We start from the raw sequence: 14,854 nt of genomic DNA, 5'->3' as shown, positions 1-14,854 counted from the left end.
GTACACACAAACTGAAAGATTGACAATCAAGTTGACTTTGACGTATTAGGTTTGTGTCCTAAAGAGTCAAGTATTTAGAGAAATATTTGCATAGTTCCTCCAGCTGAATGTTAGGATATAGAATAACAGATAAGCTGATGTGTATGCACTGGAGCCCGGTTTACAAACTGGAACATTACGTTATTTGTTGAATGTGTTTATCTAAAGCACTCGTTTAATCATGGGTGTACCTAACCTCTCATCTGAGAGAAGTTAAGGAGTGTTTAATGGTGGTAGTGGGCTGGGCCTTCATTGGCTGTGTGGTGCAGCTGGGTGGACTGCACGGAGAAACTAACATACGCCACATGTTTTCTCCACAGCTCAACACCATGGCTGCCGCTCTCACCATGCTCCTCTTCGTCCTTCACATCTTCACTGCTTCAGCGCAGGAATACGCTTCTGAGCAAGGTATGTGTGTGAATATGTATGAGAAGTTTCGAATTTTAAAGCATTTCTTGGCATTTCAAGACATGATTGCATGATGCAGATTTTGAATTATTGTTATTTGATATCATATATTGTGTTATTATGGTTGCAACTTTTGTGGTTGGCATTGATTTTGATTTTTTTTTTTAATTTTCGACTAATTTTTAGATGTTTAATTATCTTTGGAATTACAAGTTGCGCAACACCAGATAAAACCATTTAAAAAAAAAAAATAAAGATAAATCAGTTTTTAATAGACAACAGCCCAATTTGAAAGAGCCTTGAATAATACAAAAGATGTCCAGTTGCAATGTTACTGTGTGTTGCGTACTAATTTGGCATTCAAATGAATATGTGTTGCGCAACAGCAAAGCCCTCCACACAGAGCGAGCAGATTTTCTAGTGAATTGGCTTCCCAGGAATTCTGGAGAGCAGAGAGTACTCCACTGTTGAACAATGGGAAGCTGTTTAAAGTGTCGCGCCCCCCCCCCCCCCCCTTTTCTCCGTAACAGCCCCTCAGTGGTAATAAAAGACTGTATTTTTGCACACACAGGTTGTATTTTACCCAAAGATACAAACGGTCTGTATTGACACATGGGGACATCCTGTGCTTGTTACATAACACTTGTAGTGTACTTCAGCTTGGTGTTGACAGATGATGTGTTCCCCTCTAAGCCTGTTCTCCTGCTATTTACTTTTATTCTGTTGTTGTTGTCATGCTTTACGAACAAGGCAGCCGGTTTCTGACCGGCATGTAATTTCCCCCTGTAGCGTAACAAGCAAGTGAAAGCTTTCAACTTGCTGCCAATTTGTCCTTTGAACTCAACGGTGCCTCAGCTCCGTATAATATTTTGTACAGACTCGTGCGCTACAGTTCGCCAACTTTTAATACCCTCCAGATTTTTCTGAATCGCTGCCTTCATCTCAAAAGGTGTTGAGTTAAGGAAACCAATGTGGGGACAATTTGTGGTAGATGGCTTTTTGGTACGTAAAATGAAAAACAAATGATCTCAGTATTTATAAGAGGCGTCATTTATCTTGCAGACAGAGGCTATTAGGGCTGGCTATGTCTTGTTTAGCAACGTTTAATGCTTTCAACACTTAATTCTCCTTTGTGTTATTTGCTTAATTAATTGTGAGTGACGTCCAAATACTCGGCTATCCAATTTGAATACACAATGTACTTAAAAATGTATTGGAGGCATGGGAATTAGCCTGTGGTTGCGGCTAGCCTACTTTTCACAGCTGTTTTTGTTGATAGCAACTTGACATGTATAGGAAATGCTTGATTATAACTTATTTGAAGAGTTGGGTCTTACAGATTGATAGTTGTGTGTTAAAGCTTGGTTGAGTCACATTTGAGAAGCTAGCAAGTATAAACTAGATTTTTAAATGTATAAAACCAGAAAACTCTGCCAATTTTGCCGAACTCTTCTCTCTGAGTTTCTCTTAAAAGCATGCACTTAAAACCCTTTTTGCGATAGTGGAACAGCAAGTACAGGATGGGAAGAGCGAGGGGAAATTGTGCGCTATTTAACAGGTCATGGATGGGATGTTCTCTGTGCAAGATTAAAATAAATAAATGCACGACAAGGTCTACTATCTAACCCTTCATTTGTGAATCTCTCGCAAGATAGTTACACATTTACCTTTTAATGGTTACAGTATAAAGCCAGTCTGGGTAAACCTTTCGCAAGGTTTCTCGCATGGGTTTTCAATTTAGACACAACCACTTGGCACTTTAGACACAACCACTTGGCACTAGCTTGATGATTGGATATTTCTTACTGAAGATCATCTCTTGTACTATTTTACGGACATTTCTAGGTCAACTTGCTATATGTAGAGAAGAAAATGGCTCAGACTTTAAATCCACTAGACGCTCAAGATTTAATTCGACAAATTAAATAGTCCCTGTAGGGGGGAACATGAATATTCTTCCTCACCACCTGATTACCACTGTATATCATCCAGGAATCAGGACATTGCTTCTTGATGTGATTACGAGGTCATATTGCCGCTCCATACATTCAGGCATACACAAGCTTGTTATGTTGTTAGACCTTGTTAGTTAGTTGTTAGTAAAAAGTTCCCCAAATGACTATTGAAAGCGTTGAAAGCTCTTAGTCATGGTAGGAAATTGCTTTTTCTAAATACAGAGGATGAGGTCTTTCCTCCTGAGAGTGCACTGATTGGCTGGACATGTGCTCACAGGAAGACATTAATGAAGGCTTGCCACCGACATACTGAGCAGATGTTAATAGATGCTATCATGGAAATACAGATGACAAAACCAATAAGCTGTGTTCTATAACATACGTAATCTGCTGTATGAGCGAGTCCTTTTAAGGAGATTAATAGCTGCTATTTCCTGCTCCGCTCAAATTTGTTCCTGAAAAGGAAACGCATGCGGTCTTTTCAAAACAGATTGAGAGAGGATGTTTTTGTTTCACCCTGAAATAGACTGTCGGCAGCATTTACAGAGATTCATGCTGTAAACATGTTTACTCTGTATGCGTGTGACAGTTTACCTCAGAAAAGGGAGTCCTGTAATGACAATATGTTGCAAATAGATATTTTCAATCTTGGAAATTGTGTGTGTGTGTGTGTTTTTCGGCTCTGATGGCTGTGTTCACAAAGTGCTTGGCTGCTGCCGCTCACATGTTTACTTACACCAGGGGTGAACTCTGTCTCGCGGCTGTTGAGCAAACACAGCAGCGAGCGGAAAATGTATGGTTAGCGAGTTGATTTAGTTTGTTAAGGGATACGGGGCCATTCATAACTTGCCAAGGAAGTACAGCAAAAATGAAGACCTTAACAATACTTGATTAATTGTTTTGTGTATCCACCAAACAACAGCTGATCCTAACCCTATCAGCTCAATATGTTATACCAGGAAACTGCTGTTTGTGTGAAACCAAAAGTCAAGGTTGACCTAACCTAAGTCAACTTACGTTAACTCTTTCCCCTTACATAAGGTAATTAAATGATGACATATGTTATGTAACAGAAATACTTAAAATTACCCAATTTATGACCATTTACTACTGAAGTAGGGTTTTTAACAAGTAGTAGTAGTAGGGCTAAATGGGACCTATAATTATTTACAATCAAAAGTAAACCACAATGCTTCCAATCCACACTTTTACTGGTTGCAAATATATTCCAGATTTGTGTGATATGTGCTTATAGAGAATACATTTGATATGTGATGCAGTACACTTTCTAGAAACTCATTTAGGTAACCATTCCCATATACAATCCTCAGATTGATATGTATGTGTTTGACAAACCTCTATTAATTAAAAGTATGATATAAACTGTATGGCAGAAGTTGGATGTTTTCTATTGTCCTATCATACGTATTTATCAATTGTACTACTGTAGTTACTGTCACACCCAGAAACATGTTTAATAAATCAAGTTGACACACACACATGCACACACACACACACACATGATGAGGTGAGACATTTAAATGCCCGGCATAGCTGAGTGTCAAATTGATTTTTCTTTTAAACCTGAGCCAAGCAGAGTTCCGAGGAGGAGTCGGGAATCTGGTAAACAGGTTATTTTTAACCTGTTCCTCCTTTTCCCTGAAGCACCCTAAGCGAGCCAGAGGTATTCATGGTCGCTCTGAGCGCTGCCTCTCAGCTGTGAAGGAGCCATCTTGTGCTCAGCAAGCATGCGCTCGTGTATTCTTACATGTTGATTTCAGCTGCTGCTGTCCCAAGAATCATTGATTAGGATCCCTACTGGTAATACAATCACTAATGGAACATACAAAAGCACAGTCAGCTATTTGTTTAAAGGGACAACTCACCTACATATATTAGTAGTAGACCAAATATGTAGATAGATATGTCACTATATGTACAGATGTCCATTTTCACTTGTCACTTTAACTCATTTCGTACTTCATAATTTATATGACCAAATCTTATTTTTACTCGTCTCCTATTTCATAGTCTTTTATTATTATTATCATTATTATTTTTATTATTTTCTTGATTTGATTTTTGATTTTATTAATCTGTGTTGTCCTGTTTTTCACGCTTACCCTGTTGCTGCTTTGTACAACTGAATTTCCCCACGGGGATTAATAAAGGTCCATCTTATCTTATCTTATCATTAGACAACTTTTCCATTTCAGATTTACAGTTTATTTTATAAATTCAAATATGTAAATTCGTTTTTGTTTTTTTCTTATTGTCAAATAATGTGGACTAACCTTTGAGTGGACATTCCCTTTACATTTAAAGGTGGGGTAGGTAAGTTTGAGAAACCGGCTCGAGATACACTTTTTGTTATATTCCATGGAATGCTCTTAACATCCCGATAGCAATGAATATCTTAAGTGTAATCTGTGGAAGCCGTAGCGCTGTAAAAAGCACGACCAATCATCTGAGCCGGCCCGGCTAAAATAACTGGATGGCCTACCTGCCTGTCAGCCTTCCATCTGTGCACAAACTTATCTCGTGCCCTCATTGGTCATGTGCGCGTTCGTGTGTGTTGGAGGAGGGGCTCTGTAAGGAAGTGGCAGATTTGTTCCGGCTGTTAGTGCACTCGATCTGGTTTCTCCAATTACCTACCCCACCTTTAATGTCTCTTTATTTATTTTAAACTTTCTTTTATTTTTATAAAAACCTTCCCTATTTGTATGACCATCAGTCAACAGCATTCTAAAAAATGTAGTAATTTACAAATATTTATACTCTATTTTATGGCTGTCATGATAAGGTTTTCACTATAGGATGATCGTCGGCAATATATTTTGCAGTAACGATATTTTCTAAATGTTACTAAGAGAGGACCTATTCTGCTCATTTTCAGGATCATATTTCTATTTTGTGCCTCTACTACTGTGACATGTTTCCATGCGTTAATGTTCAAAAAGCTCTTTATTTTTCTCATACTGCCTCTGCTGCAGCACCTCTTTTCACCCTCTGTCTGAAACCAGAGCCCATCTGCTCTGATTGGTTAGCTGGCCGGCTCTGTTGTGATTGTTCAACCACTTAGAGATATCCCGCCCCTTAGCCGATCACGTACAATGTGTTGGAGCGCTAGCCAATAGAAGCACAAGTGTTACTTAGGGATGTACTATGTTATGGAAGTAAACAAAGGAGCCCAATGAAGGTGTTTCAGGCAGTGGGGGGTAGTGTGTTGGAGAGACACTTTTGGATTATAGCCTGAAGATATGCACAAAAACCTATATATCAGGAAAAGGAAAAACCCCAAAAAGCGTTATAGAGCCCCGTCATTGTTTTGGCTTTGAGAGTATGAAACTCCCTACAGACAGACAGACAGACAGACATGATTTGGGAGCTTAGTCTGCTGCGAGGAATCTGTAGAAACGTGCTCTGTGCACACATGGTTTGAGTTTACGCAGCTAGTAAAACTGATTCCAAGGAGTACTCTCTGTGCCTTCTTTGAGTTCACAGAAAGCAGATTCCACGACAGCCGTGGTGGTGAACTCTACCGCTGCAGCTTTCATTTGAAGAGCAATAAAAGGACTTCCAGGAAAAAGCCCTGTGACTGCGATGCTCACAGGGTTTAAGTTACAGCTACTATCCTGTCCCTGGAGCACAGCCATGATTTATAAGAGTTACACCAGAGAAAAGAAAGCGTCATTAATCTTTACAGTTGGAAAAGAATTCGATGTGTGCTTACTTTTCTTCCCCTCCCTCTGTTCCCTACAGTCCTCCCCCGGATAAACCCACATTTCACGGGCTGCGTCTCCGCCAATTTGGAGACTTTCCTCTGCAGATGGAATGTCGGCACTTCCAAGAACTTCTCAGAACCGGGAAATCTCCGCTTGTTCTACAAAAACAAAGAGTAAGGGGAAATAATGATAACAGAAAAGGCTCTTTCTGTGAGTTTAAGCAAACCAAGGTCACACATTGAAAAATGGGAAAGAGATCAGAAGAGGCCCTTTTCTTTTGAATTCATCCACCTTTCGTTCTGATAGAGTTCGGGGTACAATAACGTAACCATTTCAACAAAAGGCCTTTTAAACAATATGCAATACATATTACAAATACAATAATAAGTGTTGAAATGTTAAACCTACATATATATTTGTGTTCTTAGCATTGAATGAAGTGCAATATATATGTTTTGATGCAGCTAATAAAAGGGCTAGGAAGAAACAAAAAGAGATACGAATGGATTGCATGTGAAGTAAGTTAGTACATACTGTATATTTCTGATAACAAAGAAGGTGAAGATGAAAGAAATTGCACTTGAGGGTATAAGTAAATGTACTTTAGCATGGTTAAAAAAACCTATTTTTCCACCTGTTCTAGGTCAAGCAAGGTCACTGCTTTTACTACTCAAATTTGCACATGGTTGTGTTCAAGCGTTATCTGGAATATGGAGCACCTGCTCACTCTGTTGACAAGGCAAAAGTCCAGTTCAGGTTTACACTTAGCTGTGAGATATTACTATATCTGAGGGCATGGTAGTGTTTCTCTCGAACTGAATAGTAAGTGCATTGCATTATTCTATATTTTTTGTCAACAAATCCCACGTGAAACTGCCACAAATCTGCAGTTTCTTAAATAGACACTTGAAGCTAATCTCTATAGAGCCTCATGTTATATGCCCACATTTAAAGGTCCCCTATTATACTGTTTTTCATCAATATATTATAGGTCTCAGATATATACAAAACATGTCTCTGAAGTGTTTGGCTCCAAACACCAAACAGATCATTGCAGCATCCCATAATCCCCTCTGTTTCAGCCCTGTTTCAAAAGTGCTGATTCTCTGTCTGTTACTTTAGATGAAAATAAGGAGCCCCTCCCCACGCCCCTCTGAGAGAGATTTGGTTACAAAGAACACAGTGCTGCTCTAGGAGGAGATTCAGGTGATAAGGTGGTGGGGGGGGGGGGGGGGGTTACCTTGGTTGGTGATTGGCTAATGGTTACACAAGCCAAAACATCGTTATGACATCATAACGTGGGCAAAATCTGATCAGCTCATTTTCAGATAGGTTTTTATATAAATGGATCAGGACAAAAAGTGAGAGAATCTTTTTTCCTGAAACTTTCAGAGTCTCTTTCCACAGAGGGGACACATGTTTATGTATAAAAGACATGAAAACGTGGATTTTGTACAATAGGTGACCTTTAAAGCAGAAATAAACATGTTTGCAGCCTGTTACAAAAACAGTTTTGTAACAGCCTGCAAACATTTTGGAGAATAGAATACAATTCTTCTAATTTTATAACAAATGTTGTCTTCCCCCCTCATTGCAGACAGGCTAAAGAGTGGATGGAGTGTCCTCACTACAGCACAGACAGGCCAAACGAGTGCTTTTTCAACAAGAGCCACACATCCGTCTGGTTAGATTACAGAGTCCAACTGCGCTCCAGGGATCAAGACATCATGTATGACGAGAACCGCTTCGAACTTCAAGACATCGGTGAGTGAACTGCACGCCTTTCACAATCCAGACAGGCAGTTGATAGAAAGCAGAATACAAACACATGTAAGGTTTTACCAAAGCAACCTAGTACAAACATATTGAAAGACACTAGAGGCTGAACAAATACGTGTTTTCATGCACTAGTCAATGTTAAGAATTATGCATATTTTGCCACCAATCAGTTAGTATTATTACATATAAGTACTTCAATTCATTAGACATATTTTTTCGTTAATCACAACAATAATCTTTGATAACTCATGATTATCCAAGTTTCAAAATGCTAGTATTTACTATTGTTTTCAGAGGAGGAAAACAACAATTACTTGTTGGTGTTGTAATAAAGAAATGCATGCCAAACTGGTAGAAGAAATCAGATGTTTTTTTTTATACTTTTATTATAACATCTGAGCCTAGTTTTGATGATATTTGAATTATTTGCATGAAGTCAAACAGAGAATAAATGGTCTTCTCTGTACATTTGTATTATATTTTTATTTTACTATTAAATTCATTAATTAGACAATTCCTGATTTGCATATTAAAGCAACATATTTTGTGAAAGCTAATATAATATGGAGGTATGATGAGGATATCTGTTTGTAAAATGTAAGACTTTTCACAGGTAGAGTCTTGTTGTTTTCTGTAAAATCATGATTTTTCTTTAGCCAGAAATCTCCACTTCAGTAGCACTTTCATACATCTTACTTTCCAGATTCATTCCTATCCATATTCTGAAGGTCCAGGTATCATTGATAGCCTGATTTATATCACATGTTGTATTCCTATTCCTAGAAACATGGAGAAAATAGATCTTCTTAAGTGGCTTTTGACAATATTACTTGATGTATAAAGAGAAAGAAAAAGCAAATCCCTGTGCAAGTAATCAAATAGAGAAATGTTCATAGTGATACTCCAAATAACATCCCTCCACCACCCATGTTTTATTGAATGAATCCATGAATCCTTATGTGTAAGCTGTACTTACTGTATACACAGTTTTGTTCAAAAAGAGTCTTGTTCAATTGCTGATATTAAAGGTCCCCTATTATACTGTTTTTCATCAATATATTATAGGTCTCAGATATATACAAACATGTCTCTGAAGTGATTTGGCTCCAAATACCAAACAGATCATTGCAGCATCCCATAATCCCCTCTGTTTCAGCCCTGTTTCCAAAGTGCTGATTCTCTGTCTGTTACTGTAGATGAAAAATAAGGAGCCCCTCCCCACGCCCCTCTAAGAGATATTTGGTTAAAAAGAACACAATGGTGCTCTAGGAGGACATTCAGGTGATAAGGTGGGGGGGGGGGGGGGGTTACCTTGGTTGGTGATTGGCTAATGGTTACGTAAGCCAAAAAAACCTTATGACATCATAAAGTAGCTCAAATCTGATCAGCTCATTTTCAGACAGGTTTTTATATAAATGGATCAGGACAAAAAGTGAGAGAATCTTTTTTCCTGAAACTTTCAGAGTCTCTTTACACAGAGGGGACACATGTTGATGTAGAAAAGACATGAACCAGTGGATTTTGCATAATAGGTGACCTTTAAAACTCTTATGTTTTTGCCTGCAGCGCGCCCAGATCCCCCGGTGGGCCTGAACTGGACTCTGCGAATTGTGACCGACAATAACTATGACATCATTCTGAGCTGGAAGCCGCCTCCATCTGCAGATATGGGATGGATGACGCTGCAGTACGAGGTCCAATACCGCAACGCCATCTCTGACCAGTGGAAAGCGGTAGGTGTTTGACACTCAATTCCAGCACCAGACACTTTTTACGCTGCTATGGACAATCTTGCACTAATGTACATTCCCAAAGATATTGAAGTGACTGTTATTTTTGTATTTATTGATTGTTGTGTTTTTATCTTAATGTGTGCATAATGTAAACATGTGTCTGTTGATTGTGTATATATAGGATATACATATTTGTATTTTTTTTTTTCGGGATTGTGGGAAACGGCATTTCGATCTCACACACAAACTGAAAGATTGACAATAAAGTTTGACCTTGACTTTGATACATTGATTGTTTCTTAGAAAATTAAAAGGGATGAGATAAGATGAAAATAAGATAATTTAGCTGTTCCACTTCCTCTGATGTTCAAACCTTGTTTTCTTACCACAGGACGGCCTTTTGAAGAGCACACATCACTCTATTCTCGGGTTTCAAACTAACAGCAATCATGAGATTCGGGTTCGGTGCAAAATGCTGGCTGGGGAACAGTTTGGGGAGTTCAGCCAGTCTGTATTTGTACCATCTGAAGGTAAACACTGAAATTGTACGTTACACCTGAGAGGCTGCAGCTGAACGTCCTTGTCACCGTGAATAAACCTTTCAGTGTTCCGGCTAAGAGTTTATCTAACAGCCCCCTCCGTACTACTGCTGATCATCAGAATCACAAAATAAAACAAAAATCATGTTTGAGTATTTGGCTGTATGATCATAGTAACACTGAACAGTTTATACTGAGTGAATCCAACCACATATATGCCTAAATACTCCTAAAAATGTCAGAGTTGAACCACAGTAAGCCATTGTACTTGTCAAAAAAACTAACAAATAAAGGGATAGTTTGGATTATTGGAAGCAGGATTGTATGACTTACTTATCCATAATCAGTATACTGTAAATCCTACAGTCGATGTGGGTCAATATTTTGGGGGTACCAGTAGAGGGTGTCACAGGGTAGTTGGACCCAAACACAGAAACCAATGGAAGCCATGGTTGTGTATACATGTGTCAATTCACAACAGTTGAACATATTCATCGTACATTTTTGCCTCTTTAAAAGAATCAAATGTTTTGTCACGGCTGGAGGGCAAGGTAGACAGGACCCAAATGCAGAAGGTTGGTTGAAAATCAAATAATCCTTTAATTGCAGAACTAGGCCAGGCAACAAAGTAAAATATGGCAAGGCAAACCATTAAATCCCACAGAACAAAATCCTTCCAACGACTTCAAGACTCACAGAAAAACCAGAACTTAAATGCACACAAGACTAATCACACGAACAAGACACAGGTGGGCAGGGAGGAGAAAACACAGGGGCACAAGGTGAACACAATCGGGTAATCAAGCGGGAGGGAACACAGAGACAGGAAGCAACAGACAAGACTGGGGGTGAACACTTTTCAAAATAAAACAGGAAACCAAAGACAGATGTTTGACGGGACAAAATGAAACAGGGAAAACTAATACGGATGTTTCTCTCCCTCTGCAGGTTTCCCCCAGGACAACCCACACCTCACGGGCTGCGTCTCCAACAATATGGAGACTTTCCGCTGCAGTTGGAGTGTCGGCACTTCCAGAAGCGTCTCCGAGCCGAGAAACCTGCGCTTATTCTACATCACCAAACAGTAAGGAGGAACACTTTGATAACAGAACAATGCTCTTTCTGTGAATCATAGGAAATGAACGTCCAGATAAAAAACAGGGATAGAAATTAGAAGATTTTTTATTTTATTTAACTATTCATGCTAATGTGGTAATTTCAGCAAATGTAGAACAACAAATTGACGGGAGAGGGAAAATAGTTTATCTCAAACTGATTTGTCTAGTATTTTCAAACAGAGACATTTATTTGTTTAAGAATGTATTTACAGATTTTGTTATGATCTCTACCACTCCCCTTAGGCCAAACGTTCCACTTTGTTTGCAATATATCTCGTGATGTAATTGGCAGAGTGGCATGAAATGTACTGAGCAATTACCCACTCCCCAGAGGATATATTCTTTTTATTTTAACAACCCCATGACATGCGACTGAGAATCGCCTTCAAGGCAGACTTACATTTACATAAAGCTCCACTACTGACACTAGAAAAGTGGATCACATCACTCCGGTTCTGAGATCATTACACTGGCTCCCAGTCTGCCAAATAATTGATTTTAAAATACTACTGCTAGTTTTTAAATCACTAAATGGCTTAGGACCGAGGTATATAGACGACCTACTCCATCACTATGAAGCATCCATGAGTCTCAGGTCTTCTGGGTCGGGTCTGCTCTCTGTTCCGAGAATAACCACTAAACATGGAAAAGCAGATTTTAGTTATTATGCCCCAACAATTTGGAACAAACTGCCTAACTCGTGCACGTCCGCCGAAACACTTCCTATTTTTAAATCCCGACTAAAAACGCACCTATGTGCCGCTGCTTTTAATTGAGCTGCCCATACTCACACTACAGTATGCCTTTTTAGTCATGTATTCTGTACCAGCTGTGTTTGTTTATTTATTTATTTTATTTTCATTATCTTTGCTTTTTATGCCTGTTTTTAAATGCCTTTTTAATAATGTATTTATGCTGTATTTGTTCTTAAATGTCTTTTGCTTTTAATGTGTAAAGCACTTTGAATCGCCACGTGCTGAAAAGTGCTATATAAATAAAATTGCCTTGCCTTGCCTTGCCTTGCCTTGCCTTGCCTTGCCTTGCCTTGCCTTGCCTTGCCTTGCCTTGCCTTACTGGTCTTAGAATAATCTAATATATATGTGTCTGTAAAATATTTAGGAACTGCTTCGAGTAGATTATCGGACTGAACAAAGAAATGTCTCTCGTCATTTCCATGCAGTTTTCTTTGTAAACAACTGTTGTCTTCCTTGTTTGCAGACTCCCCCACATTCCTCCTGTGAAGTGGAGGGAGTGTCCTCACTACAGCACAGACAGGCCAAACCAGTGCTTTTTCAACCAGAGCCACACATCCGTCTGGTTAGATTACCGAGTCCAGCTGCGCTCGAGGGATCAAGACATCATCTATAACGAGATCCGCTTCGAACTTCAAGACATCGGTGAGTGAACTGCACGCCTGTCACGATCCAGACAGAACGTTGATCGAAAATAAAAACCCATGCAAGACTTTCGTATCAAAGGATTCGTTTGCAACCTGGTAAAGTACCCATGCTTTTGTCCATATTCTCAGAAAAATAAATACCTTACATTAAAGTTATATTGGTGACCTGTACTCCATGAAATCAACCGACTATTGCCCGGAAAATACAGTTTTTAACTGGCTGTTGAAATGCGTACACCACTGTTTTTCTTTATGCTAATGCTGCTCAGTGGTGTTATTTGTATGCTTGTAGACTTTCATATTGGCTTGGTTTTATAAGTAAATCTTTCCTTGGGCTGGTTCTTTGTAATCTGTGCATAGACACTATAATTCTATAGATGTTTGTCCTCAAGGTTAGACAGATCTAGGCCTGATATTGACAGAGATGATTACTATTCCATTTTAAAAGATCGAGAAATAGCTCTGTTGGCCAATCTGATTGATCTTGATGGTTTAAAAATTGTGCGTGTCTTTTTGAATATTGCATATTAACTGCATTCTTTGCTCATTCATCTGTGGTGCTTTACTGTTTTATTTTTCTGTGTATTGATGATTATAATGATTATCTTAGCCAAGTCACTCTTAAAAATTACATTTCATATCTAAGTAAGACTTTGACCTGGTTAAATAATGGATATGTATATTGTAACATCTTATTTTAGACGAGTGGAAAGATACAGACATTTTAAAAAGTGTTCCAAAGTTTAGCATCCACATCCCATGTATTGATTGAGTGGATCTATGTGTACGTATATAGCAGGGGTACTCAAACTTTTTTATTAAAGGTCCAGTTGTGAACTTTATACAAGGTCACTGGTCCGGATCAATGCCAGTAAAGTCCGTCTGTCGTCGTCGTCCCCGTCCCCCCCCGAGCGGAGAAACGAAACTGAAATTAAGAAGCAGTTTCTTGGCGCTCTATGCAAGGGTGTTTCATGTTGTCGTTGCTGTGGACCTTCTTAATCTACCTTCTTTGGGGGACCCCTTCTGGTCCAAGCACTTGCCTGCCTTGCCTGCCTTGCCTGTCGGTAAACGGCGCCCGTGTATACACACATACAGTATGGTGGCTTGAACTAGTGGGAGAAATGGCACTGTTTGGCTGTAGTCAATGCTTTGAACCTCTGCAAAAAAGGCATTGGAAGCATTAGAAAGTCAAGGTGGCTTCCGGTGAGCAAGGCGAGTGAGATGGCTGCTTAATTTTTAGCTCTCGATAGCGATTGGAAATCAACCCCCTTAACTCGCCAAATAATATACAAATCGATGTAATTTTATTGGAATGAGAGGGGGAAAGAGAACTAGAAGTCAAAAGAAAGGTGACAAACTAGAAAGACAGAATTCACCGGAGATGGAAGATGCTCAAAGCTCCGTTAGCTCCGTTAGCTCACAACAGGACTCGGCAGACACCATGCGCTCAGTGCTCCAGGAAATACGCGATTTCAGGGCTGAGCATAAAGTGGACTTAAACAAACTTAAAGAAGAAATCAAGGGGGACATGAAATCTGAACTCGAAGATATGAAGCAGGAAATTTACCAAAAACTTTCTGCTAACTCCGCGCTAACCCAGGCCCACGAAACTAGGCTGAAAGAAGCGGAGGAACGAATCGATGAGGCGGAGACAGTAAACATGGCTCTGTCAGATGCGTTGATTAAATCAATGAAAGAACAGAGAGCCATGCAGGGGAAACTGGTGGATTTGGAAGGTCGATCCAGGAGAAATAATATGCGCATTTATGGAGTACCCGAAGAGAAGGAAGGTAACTCCATGTCTGACTTTGTGGATCAACTTTTGAAAACTGAACTCGCTTTACCGGACACCAACCTACAGATACAACGCGCCCATAGAGCTGTGGCTCGCAAACCGGAAAGGAATGCACCGCCAAGGTCCATAGTGGTGAACTTTCTGGAGTTTAACACCAAAGAAAGGGTACTGAAAAAGGCCTGGGAAAAAAAGATACTGATGGAAGGGCGACGTCTATCGTTCGATCACGACTATGCAACGGAGGTCGTCCTGAAGCGCAAGGCGTACGTGGGAATAAAGAGGGTCCTTAAAGAGAAAAATATACGTTTTCAGACACCTATTGACAGGATGCGTATTCACTGGGACTCGGGAACACGCACATACG

At 39.5% G+C, this 14,854-nt stretch overlaps 1 protein-coding gene across 2 annotated transcripts in view; it reads left to right on the top strand.

Annotated features, from left to right (window-relative positions):
* Positions 1–14,854, top strand: part of ghrb (growth hormone receptor b) — a 34,658-nt gene that overhangs the window by 8,084 nt on the left and 11,720 nt on the right. Inside the window, exons 2-8 of one of the 2 annotated variants that reach the window (XM_034125844.1) lie at positions 360–447; positions 6,165–6,300; positions 7,725–7,891; positions 9,473–9,639; positions 10,031–10,169; positions 11,127–11,262; positions 12,515–12,693. In XM_034125844.1, the coding sequence (XP_033981735.1) occupies positions 369–447; positions 6,165–6,300; positions 7,725–7,891; positions 9,473–9,639; positions 10,031–10,169; positions 11,127–11,262; positions 12,515–12,693 (1,003 nt within the window). In that variant the 5' untranslated portion in view covers positions 360–368. Of the gene's footprint in view, positions 1–344; positions 448–6,164; positions 6,301–7,724; positions 7,892–9,472; positions 9,640–10,030; positions 10,170–11,126; positions 11,263–12,514; positions 12,694–14,854 lie in introns of those variants that run through there. The other variant, XM_034125843.1, reaches the window with a different exon arrangement.

The sequence above is a fragment of the Trematomus bernacchii genome, unplaced genomic scaffold, assembly GCF_902827165.1.
Source record: "Trematomus bernacchii unplaced genomic scaffold, fTreBer1.1, whole genome shotgun sequence".
Lineage (NCBI taxonomy): Eukaryota > Metazoa > Chordata > Actinopteri > Perciformes > Nototheniidae > Trematomus > Trematomus bernacchii.
The sequence above is the reverse complement of the archived record's forward strand: the minus strand, read 5'-3'. Positions and strand labels throughout refer to the sequence as shown.